Here is a 20,017-nt window from a genome sequence, read left to right as displayed (position 1 = left end):
ACTTTTTCTTCATGGGGAAAATCTGGCCGAAAGTTTCGACCTGTCAACCCAAACCCCCCTTTAACGTTGTCCGATCGGGCTGAAATTCACAAGTTAAGGTCCCCTAGGGCCCAGGAGCTTATCCGCGAAATTTCAGCTTGATCCGATAACTCCTTCCCTGTTTTCCAGAAACCACGCATAGCCACTTAAAATTCATTTACTTTTTTTCCTAGACGCCTACAGGTCATATCCGACATCGGATCTGGGTGTACGAAGACTCATTCGATGCGGAATTCTCCGAGTAAGTGCCCATGAAAGTTTCGTAGGAAAATCTTAACCCCCCGAAAGTTTCGACCCTCCAACCCCCCCCCCCCCACCCCTTTTAACGTTGTCCGATCGGGCTGAAATTCACAAGTTAAGGTCCCCTACGGCCCAGGAGCTTATCCGCGAAATTTCAGCTTGATCCGATAACTCCTTCCCTGTTTTCCAGAAACCACCCATTAGCTATTTAATTAACGGATTTCTCTCCATAAGAGCCCATGTTAATTTGAAATTTTTAAAAGCTATTGAGAAGTTATATTTACACACATGCAAGTTATTAGCTCAGTTGGTAGAGCCTGAGACTTTTAATCCTCGGGTCAAGGGTTCAAGTCCCTTACGGGCGGTTTTTTTTCACATCAAAAAAATTTTGATAACACCTGGACAGCTTATCATTTGAGAGATAACAGAATATTAGCTTCTTATGAGCAAAAGAAACATTTCGGTCATTCTATCTATTTTTTTTTCTATTTTATACAATGATTTAAAAGCGGGGGGGGGGTTCCTCTCCTAATTCCTGTACGAGGAGTACAGGAATTATTAAATTACATCCACCATGGATTGTAGAAAAACGTACAGAATTAATATGAAAAAAAATTAAACCTGTACAAAAGAGTCTTTAAAAGCGGGGGGTTTGCCTCTCCTAATAGTCTTCTTATAGTCCTAATAGTCTAATAGTCCCATGTTAATTTTTGAAATTCTTAAAAGTTACGAATATCAACATTCAAGTACATCAAAATAATCAGCTCGGCACGGCGAGAATGACTGCAAGCATCATAAAAATCCAGCTCCATTCCAGAAATTAAATTATGTAATTGGAAATTCTCCTTGATTGGAAATGTTTTCCAAACTGAACGCAGGGCGGCAGCTTCCTCACCCAACTTCCTCTCCTAATTCCTCCACGAGGAGTACAGGAATTATTAAATTACATCCACCATGGATTGTAGAAAAACGTACAGAAATAATGTGAAAAAAACTTCGTTTTCTTAAAGAGTTAAAGAGGCTGCGTCCCAAAGTCGAACCTTAAAACGTACAGGAATTAGAAAAGGCAGTTGGGGGGCTGCCGCCCCCCAAACCCCCCGCTTTTAAAGACTCTTTTGTACAGGTTTTTTGTTTTTTTGCTAACCCCCCGCTCTTGGCTTCGGAAAGGCCCTCTTTTAATTAAAAAATAATTGAAATGAATGAATAATGGAATAACTTCGAAAAATGTTAAACACAAGAGGACAGGAGAACCATTGCGCCGAAACTAGTAATTAATTAGTAACAATGAAGTCCCCCCACAAAAAAAACCTGTCCAAAAGAGTCTTTAAAAGCGGGGGGTTTGGGGGGCGGCAGCCCCCCAACTGCCTTTTCTAATTCCTGTACGTTTTAAGGTTCGACTTTGGGACGCAGCCTCTTTAACTCTTTAAGAAAACGAAGTTTTTTTCATATTATCAGCTGTAAGATTTAAAAGGTTATAGTTAAAATCACCCATACATTTAAAATCCAAACCTGTAGAATAAATACATCAAAGTAACCCTTCAAAACCATCAATAAACTCATCCAGGCAAGCACTGGGCGGCTTATACACCATACTAACCAAAATCTTTTTTTTTTCAATTTCAAGAGAAAAACTTTTTATCTTGCCTCCAATCCAACCCCCCAAATAATCTCTATTTAGATACTTTAAATTTCACTTTATTAAAAATCCCAATCCACCACGGTTCATAGATGTTCGGTTCCTTACTTCAAAATAATATGAAAAAAACTTCGTTTTCTTAAAGAGTTAAAGAGGCTGCGTCCCAAAGTCGAACCTTAAAACGTACAGGAATTAGAAGAGGCAGTTGGGGGGCTGCCGCCCCCCAAACCCCCAGCTTTTAAAGACTCTTTTGTACAGTTTTTTTTTTTGTGGGGGGACTTCATTGTTACTAATTACTAGTTTCGGCGCAATGGTTCTCCTGTCCGCAATGGTTCCCAACTGCCTCTTCTAATTCCTGTACGTTTTAAGGTTCGACTTTGGGACGCAGCCTCTTTAACTCTTTAAGAAAACGAAGTTTTTTTCATATTATTTCTGTACGTTTTTCTACAATCCATGGTGGATGTAATTTAATAATTCCTGTACTCCTCGTAGAGGAATTAGGAGAGGAAGTTGGGTGGCTGCCGCCCCCCAACCCCCCCACTTTTAAATCATTGTATAAAATAGAAAAAAAATAGATAGAATGACCGAAATGTTTCTTTTGCTCATAAGAAGCTAATATTCTGTTATCTCTCAAATGATAAGCAGTCCAGGTGTTAACAAAAGTATACACTTTTATTTTGATCGCTACGTCCAAAAGCCTATAATAAAGAATTTATTCTAAAAATGCCTTCTCATATAGGAAACATCTTTAGGTAATTATAGTAAATTATATATTATTTATCTTATTTAGCAACTATTTATATAAAATAAGTAAATATCCACGTTTCATTAAATCGAGAAAAACTTAAACTTCTTCAAAACATTTGAAAATTCGCCTAAAAATTGGCAATGAGCACTTAAAGGCTATAAAATATATACTTAAAGCACATTTATATCACACTTATTTCGGACATCTGGAATGGAGCTGGAGGGTCGAAACTTTCGGGGGGTTAAGATTTTCCTACGAAACTTTCATGGGCACTTACTCGGAGAATTCCGCATCGAATGAGTCTTCGTACACCCAGATCCGATGTCGGATGTGACCTGTAGGCGTCTAGGAAAAAAAAGTAAATGAATTTTAAGTGGCTATGCGTGGTTTCTGGAAAACAGGGAAGGAGTTATCGGATCAAGCTGAAATTTCGCGGATAAGCTCCTGGGCCCTAGGGGACCTTAACTTGTGAATTTCAGCCCGATCAGACAACGTTAAAGGGGGGCTTGGGTTGACAGGTCGAAACTTTCGGCCAGATTTTCCCCATGAAGAAAAAGTTGGAGGGGGATGAAATTTTGCAGGTTTCTTAGTTGGAGCTCGGGCTACGAAATGCATCCCTCCCCATCCGTCTGCGACAACTGGAACCGAAGATCGCTTAACATTGTCGTGTGTCGCCTCTTTATAGAGGCACGAGTGTGCCTCCTTGATCACAAGCTGGAAAAAATAAGCCGAGAGAGATATGTCGGAATTTAAAAATTTTTCACAAATAGCTACAACATCAAATTAGAATAAGATTCTTCAATCAACTAGAGCAAATCAAAACATCCAGTAGTTAGATGGTAATTCCAAGAATAAAGGCAAAACAAATTGCCCTCTCCTATTTCAGATGGTCCAATATACGAACTCTCGCGGAGAGGGTTAAAATTTTCAACAGGCAAATCATTGCGTCCAATCCAGGCCTCCATATGGTCCTCAATACGAAAAGGACTATTCATAAATCTTGCTAAAGATTGAAATCATTCAACATCACAAAGGAAAATAAAACTGACTTTCAACATAGTAAAGAAGGAAAAAACACATCACAGCACAAATCACAACATCACATCATCACAAAGGAAAATAAAACTGACTTTCAACATAGCAAAGCAGGAAAAAACACAAAAATTAATAAAACAAATGAAAGACGGAAGAAAAAACTGAATACACAAAGAAAAAGAAAAAGAAACGATGAAAAAAAAAAAAACACAATTAACAAACAAACCCGACTGGAAGATTTAGATTAGAGGGTGTCCTCTTCTGATCTTATTCGCACGGGATTTAAGTCACTTTGGTCTCAATTGAAAATACTAAATAAGTATTTTAAGATAGCACGAATTTTGATGGTATTTAAGCGAATTGCCTCAAACATGGTGAAAAATATTAAGATGATTTTGAATTCAGTTGTTCCAAGAAGTTCAAAATATAGAAAAATTAATTCAACGCCAACGCATTTCCTTAATGAAACCTTTAGATGTGTTAGAATTAATTGTGCAATACAGAGATGAAGGGGACTTTGAAAACATAATATTTGCCTTTCAAATATTATTAGAAATTGCAGTGTCGGTGGTCAGTAATAAGCATTCGTTTAGTAGACTTAAATAAATATTAACGTACCTTAAACCGAATATGGACCAGGAGCGACTGAAGGATTTAGTGTTAATTAGCATACCCTCGAAGAGTTAAAAGCAGTCAATGAGGACGAGATGATTAATGAGTTTACAGAGGCTAAAGTAGGAAAAGTCAGATTTAAATAAATGGGAAATTTCGCTAATAAACGAAAATTTCGTTAAAACTTTGCCAGAATTTTTTTTCACGCAGGGAGCGCTAATCAAGATTTTGCCCCGGGCGCAAGAGAGGCCTGAACCACCACTGATATCTTGTTGAAAAGTTTAGAGGGGATAGAAAGTAATACTTATACGTAGCGTCCTGTTTTATCAAAGATTATATTGACTTCTTTAGTGTCATCGCCTAAATGAAACAAAAATATTTTTGTAAACTTGATTATGAATGTTTAAACATAATAAAAACGTGAAAAACTAACTAAAAAACGGAGTTTTTCTTGCAGAAGTAAAGAGCGAAGTTGAAACTTAAAGCAAACAAAAATCAGTGTTTCGCAGATTACGCAAGCTACATATTCAAAACTCGCTTAATAAACAGACTATTGAGAGCCCTATGAATTAGTCTTCTATTTTCTGCAGGCTATTTACGGCATTTTCTATTCTTAAGAGAATATCCTGTTTTTAGGGCCGATTACGTGGTTTTAGCAAAGCTCTAGTTTTTATGGTTATGTAGATTTTTGAAAATATCACAAAACAGCTGATTTGAGCTAGTTTTGTAGATATATTTTGCCTAATCAGCGAATCAATAATTTTTGTTCGCTTGAAGTTTCAACTTCGCTGTTTACTTCTATTAGAAAAACTTTGTTTTATGAGGAATATATTACAAAACTTTTGCACAGATATGACAAATGTATCAGCCGTTAAGAGGATTATGCAAAGAAATATCCTTGATTGTATATTGCTCTTTGTAATAAAATAATTTCAGTTTTTACATTTACTTGTCTTTCCTTTATAGCTAGTTAGAGGTTGAAAAAGAAAGAACCTTCGTAGTTAGCGTTATTAGCGCTATCAGGCTTATTTACCTTTTGCCCAAAAGTAGAGTGTCCTTATTGTACATAGTCGTTAATTAAGACAAGCTAGCACAAAAATCAAGACAGGACTTAAGGGAATATTTAGATGTTAAAGATTTGGCCCAGTGGTGAAAGCCTCGATAAAAAAGCGAGGTTCTGGATCAAATCTTTTAGCGGTAGGAGAAGATAGCATTACAATTGAAAGATTGATTCCACATTACAGTGTATGCCGTGACAGCTACGGTGACTTCATTGGAAAATAGACTACGAGCCTGTGACTGCAAGTAAAGTGCTAAGTTTATAACCGTTTGCAAGCGTTTTTATTTAGTTGTGCCAAATATTTTCTTTACTTTTAGGAATACCCTTACGAAAGCTCTTTAAAAGAAAGAAGTGAATAGATAGTGTCCATTAACTTTTTAAAATTAATGACGACAATAATAAGTATAATATTTTAATGACTAGAAAATTTAGAACGTTAAAAAAATTTTTCGGGTGTTTATTGTTGTGGGCCTTAGCATACCCTTTCCTCTTCGAATAGGCTTCGGATTGACTAGCGCTGGCTAGAGGATGGATAAAATGTCACTTCTTAGAGTTAACCATTCTTTTCTTCTTTTATTTTCACCTAGCACTGCGTTCTCTGACATGGATGAAATAGCGCCAAAGACCCTACTAAATAGGGACCGCCTGAATAGCATCATTAATACCAATCACTTTTGTAAATGATTAGGTCTAACCGTTCCACCAGTTGCAAAATACCTTGATGAACTTTGATGATACATTCACCAAACTCATATCCCCAATCAGAGGGGAAGAAGTTTGATGATGGTAGTAAACGCCTGATTACTAAACAATTAGTTCTCTTTGGTCTGAAAATATCTCTTGCAGTTTGATAAGCGAAAAACAAGGCTTACTATCTGGTTGATTTGTCATCTGAATATCTATCTACCAGTGTGAAAATGGCAGACGCATACGTAGGAGACAATTTTGGGAGAAGGAGATATGAAAAACCCAAGAAGAGGGTCAAATTAAATGAAAAATACAAGCACTCGTTGAGAACACCAAGCCAGTGTTACGGGTTGAGCAGCATCCCGTCCCTATACGCCTTTGTACTTATACAATAAACCATTTTTTATTAATTATTTTTTTCCTTTCTTTTTCTTTTCATTTTCAGAAAGCTTCCTTCCTTAACACGAGAGAGAAATAGTATCCTTAGCATTGAAACGAATCCCCTTCTCTTTCTTCGATTTATTTATTGGCTAAGGATTCATAAAAAAAGTAAACATCCTGAGGACATATCGAAAACTATTTGAATGTATATTTGAATTCTAGCTTTTTTCTTTCTTTTTTTTCTTGTTATTGTTGCTTTTCCTCATTAATATGTAGTCTTTTTATCCGAATCCAATAATAGCTCTTCACCACCCCCATGGACTATATCCATAATCTTGATTCGGCGTTTAGAGATGGGATTCAGGTTCATAGGATTTTCATATTTTACCCACAATAAAGAAAATTCAAAGATGTGAAAGCCTAAGGCCACTTTGACTAGTGGAGAAGATCTAAGTGCTGCATTTGCGACTAAATGGTAAAACCACTTTTGTTAAAGAAATATCCTCAAGCACATTTTTAAACAATGGAAAAATCTTTGACAATAACACGATTAAGATCTTCATGGTTTCAGCAACAGGTGCAACCTAGTAAAAAGCAGCCTATAGCAACCAAATGTCTAAAAAAGTATTTTGAGGAAAAAAATTATAATGAGAAAAAATTGTCGTTAGAAGCTGCTTCAGGAACGTCAACTTATATTTCTATTAGTCCCAATATCTAATACCCTTTTTTAATAATAAACGAAAAAAAACTTAACGAAAAGGGAGTTTTTCAAAGAACAGTTAAGGTCATATTAATCTTAAAATCAGCAGAAATAAATTCCTTTAATAATTCAAACTAAAAATAACCATAAATTACAATTAAAGAATGAATGAAACCCAGAATGAACAGAAATTAAATAAACAATCTTAATTAAACTAATATAAATGAAATTAATTAAACTAATATAAACGTGTAAATAACTCGTAAAACTATATAAAAAAACGGGTAAAACTTGAATTGAATTTTCAAAACAAGCATAAAATGAACAAAGATTACTCCAAACAAGAGTTTGTCGCCTGCCCAAATTTGATATGCACCACAGCAAAGTGACACTTTCGGCCATTCTGTGCCATTAAAAATCAACTTTTATCCGAAGAAACTAAGAAATGTAAATTATAAGTTAGGCAATTGATTTTTCACGGTCTAAAATACTAAATAGGGGGGTTTTCGGTCCCTCGTCTTGTATACCCGCTCTAGAGTATGTGGATCAAACCTTACAGCATATCATGAATGTCGCGTTCGATTCTGTCTCATAAAATCTCTGCTAATAATGACATGAAGGCTGCAGTGACTACCAAGTGTTTTGATCAATCAAAAGCAGATTAAGTAACAAAAAAGATCGTGCTAAAGAAAGTGCCATTTTCTGCCATTTTGCCCAATAAAACATAAATTTTGCTCTAAGAGGGTTGGATTCCTGGGAATGCAAATTCTAATATAGCCAATTGGTTCGTCATATTCTAAAAACCCTCAATTTTTAATTTTCATGAAATGAATCGATTTTTTTTTATTTGCAAAATCTAAAAGATACAATTGACAACATATCTTTCTGACTCTTTAGTTATGTGGTAAAACTGCAAATAAAACCGCATTTGAAAAAAAACATATATTTGAGATTATATTTAGTAAAATTTATATTTATTTAATTAAAAAAAAGTTTTTCAGATGAAAGTAAACAGCGAAGTTGAATCTAAAATCGAACAAAAACTACTTCTTCGCGGTATATGCAAAATATTTTTGGAACACTATTTCAAACAAACTGGCTAACGTTATTTCTTTAAATTTGTAGAATTCTGAAAAACTAGCGTTCTACTGAAAATACAAAACCGACGCAAACAAAAAAGAAATAGAAACGTGAAAGCCCTTAAATCTTTTACTGGCTATGAAATCCATAACTTTTACGACACTATTTTAACTCTCCAGAAGACTAAAAAAAGCTTAGTTTCAGTAAACGGCTAGTTTTTCAGAATTCTGCGAGTATTGGGAAATGTTGCGAGTCAGTTTGTTTGATTTTCAAAAAAATGTTGCATAAATTTCCTTGATGTGAGTAATTTTCCTTCGTATTAACTCTCAACTTTGCTCTCTACTTTCATCAGAACAACTTTTTTTTTAGATAATTTCTTAGCTTTTAAAAATATTGACAATAAGCCTAATAAAAAGATTTTTCCGTCTTTGGCAAAGAAACTGATGAAATTAACATGAGTTTTACCAAAACAGTGCATCAACGCTTCAAAGAACATGTTCTAGCCAAGACTAAAACTTCTATCACTAAAACCAAAAGGGTGAGTCGTAATCACTAACTAGACTAAAGCTTCTTATAGATAGTCTTCTTTATACCATTTGTTCTTCCATATCACGAATTTATTACCTGGTAGAAAAACTGTCTCTATGATGTTCCAGTGCCCAGCCCGGCCTTTCCATTTCAGAAATGGCACCCAAATTACACTTTTAGCGTGCCATATGGCCCTTTACAAAGGTGTTATAAAATTCAGTTTCTATATAGCGATTAGATATAAAATTTAGCTTTCTAATGAGCATTTGAACGGATCTTTTTGATGTTCCAGTGCCCCGCTAGCGACAAAGAAAAAGTCAGTGCTTATTCCTGCAAAAAAAGTTATTTTCCTTGTTAATCAAGGTGGGGAGCTGTAAGTATCCTGTACTGGATTTTTGAAAATGGCGATTTCAATGGTGTAGTTTTCAGAATTTACCTGAGTATCGAAAAAGTGGGGGAAACATCCACCAAAGTCAAGCGATCTGTATGAGTTTTCATAGAGGTTTCTACAAAAAATTTGAATTCTGTGTTCTTAGCCAGAAGAAAGATCACAAATGCGTGGCTATTTTTTTCTGTTTTTCAAGGGTTATCGTACTGAACCAATTATCCTAGAAGATCGGGAGAGCACTGTTTCGAACAACAGTTAAAAACTCTAGTACCATTTTTAAGGGACTAAAAAGAGTGGAAGGCAACTAAACCCCCTCCCGCGGCCTTTTTTTCCACAAAGATATTCGATCAAAATTTTGATATAACCATTTGGCTCACCATAGTTGAAAGGCTCAATAACTATGCCTCTGCAGATGACGTGACCCCCACAGCCCCCGAAGAAATGGCTTTAAGTTCTGCAATTTGCCCATTGTTTACACGTAATATTTGTAATTGGGAAATAGTTTAAGGGAATTCTCTTGGGGGGATCTGCGGGGAGGGAATTTTCTGGGAGGGATTTCTTAGAATAAATTTTATGCGGGGTGTTCTCTTGGCATGATTTTTGAAAAATGGTCAAAAATCAAATAAAATAGAACAATTTTTCAGCTAAAAATAAGGAGCAATAATATAATTTAAAACGAACAAAGATTATTCAGTATACGAGGGGACTGTCCCTCCCTCATTGTTCGCTCTTTACACTACAGTTTGAATTTCGTCCTAATTTAAATATGAAGTATTTTTGAAGACTTTAACGTAAAAAATGAAGATTGAGAAAGCGACAGCCCCCTTCAAGTACGGAATAATTTCTGTTCGTTTTAAGTTTTAATATTTCTCCGTACTTTCAGTCTAAAAAACTTTTTTTTAATTCAATTTCCAATAAAATGAAGTTTGGAAAAGATTTAAATATACATTTTTCTCATCTTGTAATGCTTAATCAGTGTGGTCTCCAAAAAATATCTACAAAAGGATCAATTTTAATTAAAAAATACATGGTTTTTATTACGGAGTGAAAAATGAAATTGAAACTAAAAACGAATAAAAATTATTGCTTTGCTGATTCCACAAGATATATATTTTAAAAACTGGCTTAAATAAACTGAGTCGTGATTTTCCAATATGTGTAGGATTCCAAAGATAAGATTTATTCATGATCTAGCCTTAAAAATCTCAAATATCAGGAGTCAGTTTGTTTAAACTAATTTGTAAGTATTTCTTGTGTAATCTGCGAAGCAATATTTTTTGTTCGTTTAAAGTTTCAACTTTGCTCTTTACTTCCGTAAGAAAATACTTTTTTTAACATTAATTTTGTAGATAACTGCTTATGAAGTGTTGATACATTAGGAATAAATGTTAAAACGTTTATTTGTTAAATAAATTGTAAATATTTTAATTTTAAAAAAGTACCAAAATAACAATACATTCAATTAACAATTTAAATATTTGCATCTATATAAGATTACAATTAGTCGGTATTTCTGTAAAAAGTACCTGTGCTAAAAAAATGTCGTTAATTTCCAGTTTCATCTAACTAGTTGTCGCAGAATGTTGGTGGAGGTTTCATTTTAAAGGAAATCGACTTTTTTAGTGCCCCATTTAATTGTCAAAGAGATCGTTATACAGCAAAGTGGTATTTTTAGCCATTTTCGCCACCAAAAATCAATTCCCAGAGTGGAAAATCTAAGATGCCTAATCGATTTTTCAAGATCTAAAATCCTAAACAAGGTTTGTCTCCCCTCTCTCCCTTCTCTCTATCTTGACCAATCACAGTAAAGTAGAATTTTCTGCTACGTTCTCCCTAAATAGGACGAAATTGCCGGAGAATGCAAATTGCACTAGAGCCAATTGACTAAACATCGTTTAAAACCCTGTAAGAAGGTTGCCCCCCCCCCTCAATCTCGAAAAATGGCTCTGAAGTATGTTGTGAATGCTATACAGAGCTACGTTTTTACTTCTAAATCGTCAGCTGATAATGCCAGGAATGTTGCAGCGATTATTAAGGTTTTTAATAAACTGTCACTAGATAATGGCTGTTCCAAGTAACAAATGGATCGTCCCAGAGCTAAGTGAGAGTTTATGCCATTTTGTGCCATCAAGCATCAAATCCCAAAGACTGGAAACTCTGAAATAGCAACTTATGGTCTAAAAACCTAAAAGGGAGGCTTTGATCCCCTCCCGCCTTGAAAAACCACAGCCAAATGGCATTTTTTGCCATTTTGTGTCACAAAACATTAATTTTCTCATAAACCAGGACAAAATACCATATGCCACTTTTTGGTGTCGTTTCTCGTTTGGAAAGGCTGAGAAGCATAGCGAGGGTACTATTGCAATCCCCAAGGTGGAGCATCCTGAACCGGAGGTTCTCAATCCCCCTATTTCTTACTCCCTCTTTCCCCCATTCCGTAGTAAGTGAAAACTAAAAAAAAATACCTTGGAATGTAACTACCTAATGGATAAAATGACATTCATTTATTTCCATTTTTGTGAAAATAATTGATCTTTTATGTGCAAATTCTTAGAGGTAGTGATAATGACATGCCTCTTAGATTCTTAGTTTGTGTGGCAAAATTGACTTATTTAGTTTCATACCCCAAGTTAAAAAAATATGTTTTCTTAAGTTTATCTAATAAAAACAACATGGAAAAGTAAATTTTAACAAACATGTTTTTCTTACGGAATTAAGCGAAGTTGAAATTTCAAACCAACAAACATTAATGCTGTGTCGATTACGCAAGATATATTTACAAAACTAGCTCAAATAAATTGGACTCGTGATATTCTCCAATATCCATGAAATTCTAAAAACTACTGCTTTACTGAAAACTAAGCATGCTTGAGTTTTGGAGTATTATAATTGCCTACTAAAAGCTATCAATATTATAGTCGCTGAAAGACTATTAAGAAACTGTTCGTTTTTATTGTTGGACGTTGATGCTACATTTTGCAATTCTAGTATATCCATACTAGGTTTTGGCTGTGAAAAACCAGTGAAATCGTTTTTACTCCTGTAGATTGTTTCTCGAAAACTATGCAGTTAGTAGACAGAAAAATTTTCATTTTGCCATTGGACTCGCTGTGTTGGGATTAGGGTTGTTCCTTCCTTTGCTCATTTCATATTTTGTATAGATAACAGCTTGTGTCTTAACCCCAGTGGTGAAGTTTCACGAAAATAGGTCCCCTAAAAGGTTTTTTTTTTAAATTCGGGAGAATGGGACAAAAATATACGGTGTGCACATGCCCGTGACCTCCCTCATATCAATTGACGCCATCGCTTAAGCCAGTAAAAAAAAAAGAAACTGGAAACCGACAGAAACGTTTCCCTTGTATTCAGTATTTTTATATTCAAATTATATATTTTTTTTTTTGAGAGAGAAAGATGGGTTTATTAATATAAATAACAAAACAAAACAAGCAAATGGCCCGAAGCAAAGCTTGTTTGGGCTTACAACCCCAATACACATACAAATAAAACAATACGAAAAAGAAGAAAAAATAAAAAGAAAAGAAAAGGAAAAGAAAAAAGAAAGAACAGAAACAGAAACAGAAAATTTTAACAGAAGTATAAGCACACTTTCTCTAAACAATATAAAAAAGAAAGATACACCTACCTTTTGCCATTAAGGTGCGGTAAAGCATCGTACATATCACTGGTAGATGCCTCTAGCACATTATCCTTTTGCAGTCTTCCCTCCATAAAATGTGGGTAACTTTTAAAAGTCTTTGTAACGCTCATTATATTTGCAACCGTTTGGACAACTTGTTGAAACCTCTTTTTCTTTAATTTCTCCATACTTTATAAAGCTGCTTACTTTTACACTGATGTGCATGTGTTCATAGTATGTTGGGAAACTCCTTTACTTGCTCACATAGTAGCATCCTCATTTTCTTAAGCATGAAAGGCAAGGACTTCTCTTAAGAGGCTATTGCAACGGCAAAAGCAAAAGAAACTGTTTCTTTTTTAGTGTCATGCCTAGATGTTTTATTCAAAAACTGGCACATGCGCTATACAAATCCTCGTGGCTATCAACCAGATTTTTTCTACTTGCTTCATTGCAAAAAAAATCGTTTCATGGGAAAGGAAGAACAACACTTAGTGACCAAGAAAGTTCACATAAGAATGATCGTTTACTTTTGCTTAAACCTTCCACAAACTTAGGCCTCTAGAACGCTTTTGTATTTTATTAGATTTTGTGATTGTCATCTTATTATTCTACCCAGGCATGGACGTATTAGTTGTTTTTTTTAGGGGGGTCCTTAAAAATACAGTGTGATTTTAGGAGATGAAGGTCAATTTCCATTTATGGTCCTGGATTAGACTTCGAAGCCGCGTCAAAATAAAAATTGGCGGTGGCGTAATGCCGGCGTAGTAGAAATTTTTTGGCAGCGCTGGTCAACTGATTGGCGTTTGTTCTATTTTAGAGTTTTTTTTTGCTATTTTTAAAAAGTTTTAGAAACTTAATCGGCATCAGTTCTTTTATCAGTATTCGGTCCACAATTTCTTTTTAGCTTCATTACCTTGACCGAACTTCAGACAAAATAAGGACGACATATCAATTTTTACTTCTCGAAGACATTCTTTTAATCCAAATGATGGACAGCGGAACCTTAAACTGCCTTATAATTGAATGAATCCGACAAAACGGTAATTTAAAATTTAATTCAAATCAAGCTCTAAAATTTGTGAATGGTGGACAATCATATCAAATGATCAAAGTTATACTTTAGCCTATAGGATTTAATATTTGACTTTTTCTCTTTTTACATAACCAATTTTCAGAAAGTTAGCATGTCGTTTTTTAAGAAGAGTTCGTCCTCAGATGGAAAAAGCAAAAGAAGCAACATTTTGTAAAGAAAAGCTTTTATATAAAAAGAGGCAACATCTTATAAAGAAAATCATTCTTGAATATATTATTAATACATTATTAACTTTTTCATTCTCGCTTTGAATTTCAGAATTTAATTTGAATTAAGTTCTAAACTCCCTATTTTGTCAATTCTCATGCAGCTTAAGGAGCCAGAATTAAAAATTCAAAACACTTGGCTAGAAATAAACTCTAGCACTTCACTTCAAATCTTTGACGAGCTTGCAGTTATGTATAAAAATAAGCTTGTTTACACGGTGTGGGGCCAACATAGAACGCATAGCAGTGATAATTAGTCCTGCACCAATGAGAACCCTTTCTGCTGTGGCACCTATAACTTTTCTTGTCAAAGCTGCAATCCATGACAGCTGAATAGAATATATTTTCAGAAGGCAATGGCTTGATTGATTGCAACAACTAGGACAGGATCATATCCTAGCATGGGCTGCCAAAGTCAGACATAAATCGACTTGACGCCAAATCGTATCATCATTTTCATCCTGTTCTGCATTATTGCTCTCACACATTCGCAGTCTCCTTTTTTATGTATAATCATGAGGAGATTTATAGTTTCTGCAATTCTGAGAAAATCCATTAGCCATATTCACACAACTGATTGGGGTAGCTGATCCACTGAAAGCACCAGAGATTACAGCCTCCTCTTCAAGCTTTTCGAGGGCCATCTCCTCTTTTACAAAAATTTCCACTGCACTAAAATGTTCCCTACAATTTGAACTGGAGGAGCCTGGAGTGTTGATTGGACAAATTCTGTTCACTTGACATGTGATGCACATGAGATGTGACGTGTAAAGTATATTATGTCAGTTTTTAGCACTAGAATCTTAACCATTTGGAATGAGAATTCCCTTCCAGTCAGTGAACCATAAAGAAGGCTCAGATGGTCATCAATTTCATTTATTTTGAATGTTTCGAAGTCCAAAAGTGCTGCTGACACCATGAGATGGGAAGCGAAAGTCAAACTTGTTTCTCTCTTTTCTTTCAGAAGCAATATACAGCTACTGTCACTAGGTTGCTCCTCAAGGTGACCTTTTAGGAGGCCCAAAAAGAGCAGAGCAATATTTAGGGTGGGAAAGAATTCTTCCTCAATGGCCTCAACTGTAGTAGAAAAATTTGAAAGTAGAGAGCAGAGGTCACGTATTGGTTTAGATTTCTCATCATCCAGAGATAGGTCAGGTTTCCCGATTTTAAACAAAACCAGAGGGCCTTTGTGTTGAATAATACGTAGCATCTTACTATAAGTTGCATCCCAACTTGTGAGCATATTCCGTTTTAAGGACCTGTATTGTTCATATTTTGGTAACATAAGAGGCAGAGGATCAGCAAAATGCACAAAGGGCAACCGAACATCAGCGTCAAGAACCTAATCTAAATCACAAAATGTTTTAAGAAATTCATTTATATTTTAAATTTGATTTTTTTCGAGAAGGTTGTTGAGAAGACAAATAGTTTTTTCATATAAGTTTAGTTCTTTCACTTTGTACATGCTTCCATTTACATATGTAAAAAAAGCATGTACATATGTAAAAACCTTGTTCTTAAGTTTTTGTAGAATAGCTGCCTTTTTTGGATATGGTAAAGCATTTATAAATAAGGTATTCGAGGAATATCATGGCTTGTTGAAAATCATTTTAATTAGAAAATATTACATTGTAGCGAAGAGGGCAGAAACAAGCGTAGGATAATCTAAAGTCCATAGTTGATGAGTTGATACAAAAATATTTCGACATAATCCAAAATTTTCGCATGTAACATCAAATATTAGATGTTGCATTATATATGCTTCTCAACAGTCTCAGAAAATAATTCGGTGCTTCAAATTTCCGAAGGGGCACCGCCGCCGACCGTTTCAGCGGTGGAGTCGGTGTGCTGAAGCCTTTTCTGTGGCAGTGCGCCGCCGGTTTTCACTGCAGCTTCGGGGACTATCCTTGATTAACATTACTTGTCTTAGTAACTATTTATCTCTTAGAAGAGTCTGTGTCGCTCTTTGTAAAAAGGACGTTCCGAGCATGACTCCAAGTTTAACTTTCTTGCCATTTGTACACTTTGAACTAATTGTTTCTTAAAAGATTCCGGCTTCGAATATACATTGTCTTAAGTTACCGAAAGATACTATCAGCAACAAAAAGAATAATAGGGAATTCTTTCCACAAGACAAAGGAATTTAATATTTGAATGAATATTTTTGACCCTATGTCCAAGGGCCGTCCTCAGCAAAACATAAATATATAAAAGAAAAGAGACTTACAATAACGATCAACCATTATAAATAAAATAAAAATTCTCTTTTTTTTATATATTTATGTTTTGCTTATTCATTCAAATATAGATTTCCACTGTCTTGCAAAAAGAATTCCCTATATTTCTTCTTGCTATTGATGTTTATAACGGAAAGGCAGTGTCGTCACTTCGTTGCTATTTACGTAAGGTAGCATTCTAAAAAGGAGCTTTTTCAAATTTTTTAAAAGTCCAACTAAATTAACGAATATTCAATAAAGGATAGTCTTAGGATCTTTTTTTGAATATTATGTATCGAGCAATGCGTTACACGTATTATTTGGTTTTATCTCACTCTAGTTTTATAACAAAAGAAAGCTTAAAATGGTAAGGTTACGTTTTACGAATGAAAGATAATATATTGCCAAAAGAAGTTTTTCTTTTTTTGGCAATTTTCTTTGGGCTAACTGAAAAAAGATACACTGACACATCCTTGAGTAAAGGTGCGGAGTCATGTATACCTGGAGCAAAAAGTAAATCATTAGATAGTCTAGGGTGGCGAAAGAGTGTGCGTAGCAGGGTCTCAGGTGATTATACATTCAATTAGATGTTACTAGTAGTAATAGTAAAAAAAAGTGAAGTAGGGACCACCATAATGTGAAGTTGTAATTTATCGAATTCAGGCCTGTATTCAGAGGAGGGCTACTAGAGTTCCGAACAAAATCCTGGATACTGTCTTTCCTGGATACGGTCTTTCCTGAATTTCGTGATTGGTGCATTTTCAGTTGTGAAATAAATAAAACATGAAGGGGCAGGAAAGAAGGGAAGAAAAACAGGTGATTGAAACAAAAGAACCGAAATCCTAAAATTGATTTATTTGTCTATTGGGACTTAGCTATTTATTTCTATAGATACAAGATGATATATCCTAGATAATATCCCTCAACTAAGGCAGGATGAAGGTGCCAGAATCCCTTAGTTACAAATTTTGGTGAAAGTTGGACGCCCCGGGTCAAAAATGTACTTAGTATGTTTGGACCCAGGACGTTGACATTGTAAGTAAGTATATATGACGGTACTAGACCCTTAAGGCCAAAACCGGCAGTGCTGATCTCCGTTTCGTGTCCCTTCAATCAGGAAGTGTCATGGGGGTTGGGGGCAAGTCATCCTGTGCTTTCGCACACCCCTCCTGCTTTTCTTCCACAGTTTTCTCCATGTACCCATGTAGAGGTGGGTCGACTCTGGTTTAGCTTACGGAGTCAAACCACTACCCCCGTCACAGACCAAATGATGGGCTACGATAGGGATTAAACCCGTGCCCTTTGGGCTCTTTATCAATGGCGTTGATTTGGGGGACGACTGAGTGGCATGTTCTCCTTGGACCTTTTACATCTCTCTTCACCTAGGTTTTGGAAAACACTTTTTGGGAAGTTTTTCCGTTGAAAAGTGCCCTTTTGTTAATATTATTGAAAAAACATTTAAAAAAATCCCCATCCCCCTATATTTTGATAAATACATTTTCCCTTCTCCCCCATAAATGTTTGTGAATTATAGCCACCTATCTTTATGATCTTAGTCATTAAAATGCTTTAATTTTTGATAAACCTAAATATTGTCTGAATGATTATTACTTGAAAGTGATAAAATATTATTGTATATGTAATATTGGGCAAGGGTGAAGGCGCATTGACACCAAGGGTCCCAGTTTTAAATCTCTTGTTATACGGATTGAAAATCTTTCCGTGACACAGACGTCCAACATGCTGAAACATTTACCTGACATATTTTTTTTTCGCTGTATATTAATCAGTGTCAGATTTTATAGCCAGCAAGCCCAGGAATCCTTACAAGTCAATTTCGGGGTAAATCCTGCACTATTTATGAAAAATTTACTTAATGTTTTTCAATTTAGGCTAGTCACATCTTAAATATCTTGGAGTGGTTAAAATTAAATCCATCGAAGTAATTCCATTATAGCCTCCATAAGGGCCATGAGGAACATTCCTAAGTAGCCCCAAGGGTTTCCCTTAGGGTCCATCTTTATGGATACAGAGATAGCAGCAATCTAGTAAAGAGCAACCACGATATCAAAAAGTTTAAAAAGGCTTTTTGAAAAAAAGCATCAAATGATAAAAATTCCCATTTGAAGTTGATTCAGCAACGGCACTTATCGTGTCGATTAATGTTAATAGTTTGTTGGGACAACAAGTTTATGGAAGTTTCAAAAAGCTTGAAATCCCTTAAAAAATGGCGACCTATTGAATTGAAAAGTGCACAACTGGAATCACCGTTGTCCAAAACCTCAGACAGGAGAATTATGGCCTTGAATCTTGAACAAGATGGAAAATCCCTTTCTTGCATGGGTAGAACTGATGTGTCTCTTCCTCCAGATTTGATCATGCTGAACAAGTTTTGGTGGATTTTTTGGGAGAGGATTCATTTGAAAAAAATAGCAACATCTAATGCCTGTTTTAACTAGCAATAAAGGTCACACCACAGCAAAGTAGTGTTTTCTGCCATTTTCTGCCACAAAATATTTTTTTCCAAGAGGGGTTCAAAGGGCTGGGGAATGTTACCTTCTACCGTCAATTCGGAAGTTTTAGAACCACGAAGCATGAAAGCATGAGGTGGAATTCGAAAACGGGCGACTAAGTAGGTGTTTTTGCTGGCTTTAGATAAAGTATTAAACAGTTCACGGTAATGAACTGTAAGTAAAGAACGGCATGTTTATGTAGCTAACAGTAAACTATTAGTTAGGTATATAGTTAAGTTAGCATAAACTGCCTTATTTTTTTCTCTAACAGGATTAGCAGATTACCGCAAGATCGCAGAAAGATGTTTTATGGGTCATGTAAAAACTACTGTCTCTAAAAAATTGTCTCAGTAACTCAGTCGTGAAGAGCTGTATGTCACCTTTTGTTACCATTTCTAGAGTGGAAGGCTGGGAAGCCCAACAAGGGCATAACTGTAATGTTAGCTCTATGTTTATGTGGCAAAGCTGCACATATCTTTATGAAAAAGTTTAAGAAAGGCTAGAAGTGAAGGCAATATTTAATGCCCGATTAAAAAAAAAAAAAAAAAAAAAAAAAAAAAAAAAAAAAAAAAAAAAAAAAATGTTGATTTCTTTAGCTTCGTCGCCTAGGGAAAACTTTTTTTTTATTTATTTTTTGTTCTTTTAATTAATCAATTTCTCTAGTTTCTTTAATAGTTTCATTTATTTCGTTAATTAAAATCTCTTGTATAAATCTTGTACTAAAATTTTATGTATATTTAATAAAATAAAAACGAGCAAAAATTAATTATAAAAAATAATTTTTTACAGAAATGAAAAGCAGAGTTGAAGCTTAAAACCAAACTTGAAACTTAAAGTTGATTGATCGATTACGCAAGATACATCTAGAAAACTAGCTCAAATAATCTGCCTCGCGAAATTTTACAGTATCTGTAAATTTTAAAAATCAGCACTTAACTAAAGAATGCTCTTTGTTAAGTTTTCTAGAGACTTGTAATTGTATATTAAAAGTCATTGATGCCTTGGCCTGTTTAAGACTACTAAGAGGCTTATAAATTAGTCTTCTATTTCCCGCAGTATTATAAATTTTCTTCTCCTAAGTGAACGTCTTGTTTATTGAGGGGTCAGCTTTGTGTTTTCAATAAAGTCCCAGCTTTTAGAATTCTACAGACCAAGAAAATATCTTGAGTCGGTATGTTTGAGCTAATTTCTGGATATATATTGAATAATAGAACAATT

At 34.9% G+C, this 20,017-nt stretch overlaps 2 protein-coding genes across 3 annotated transcripts in view; one reads left to right on the top strand and one right to left on the bottom strand.

Annotated features, from left to right (window-relative positions):
- The window catches only part of LOC136027138 (phosrestin-2-like), a 107,027-nt gene extending 93,894 nt beyond the window's left edge, over nucleotides 1-13,133 (bottom strand). For both annotated transcript variants that reach the window (XM_065704104.1, XM_065704105.1), the window contains exon 1: nucleotides 12,778-13,133. In XM_065704104.1, the coding sequence (XP_065560176.1) occupies nucleotides 12,778-12,959 (182 nt within the window). In that variant the 5' untranslated portion in view covers nucleotides 12,960-13,133. The remainder of the gene's footprint in view (nucleotides 1-12,777) is intronic.
- The window catches only part of LOC136027139 (14 kDa phosphohistidine phosphatase-like), a 146,179-nt gene that overhangs the window by 103,025 nt on the left and 23,137 nt on the right, over nucleotides 1-20,017 (top strand). The gene's annotated exons all lie outside the window — the stretch shown is intronic.

The sequence above is a fragment of the Artemia franciscana genome, chromosome 5 (assembly GCF_032884065.1).
Source record: "Artemia franciscana chromosome 5, ASM3288406v1, whole genome shotgun sequence".
In the NCBI taxonomy this organism is placed as follows: Eukaryota; Metazoa; Arthropoda; class Branchiopoda; order Anostraca; family Artemiidae; genus Artemia; species Artemia franciscana.
The sequence above is the reverse complement of the archived record's forward strand: the minus strand, read 5'-3'. Positions and strand labels throughout refer to the sequence as shown.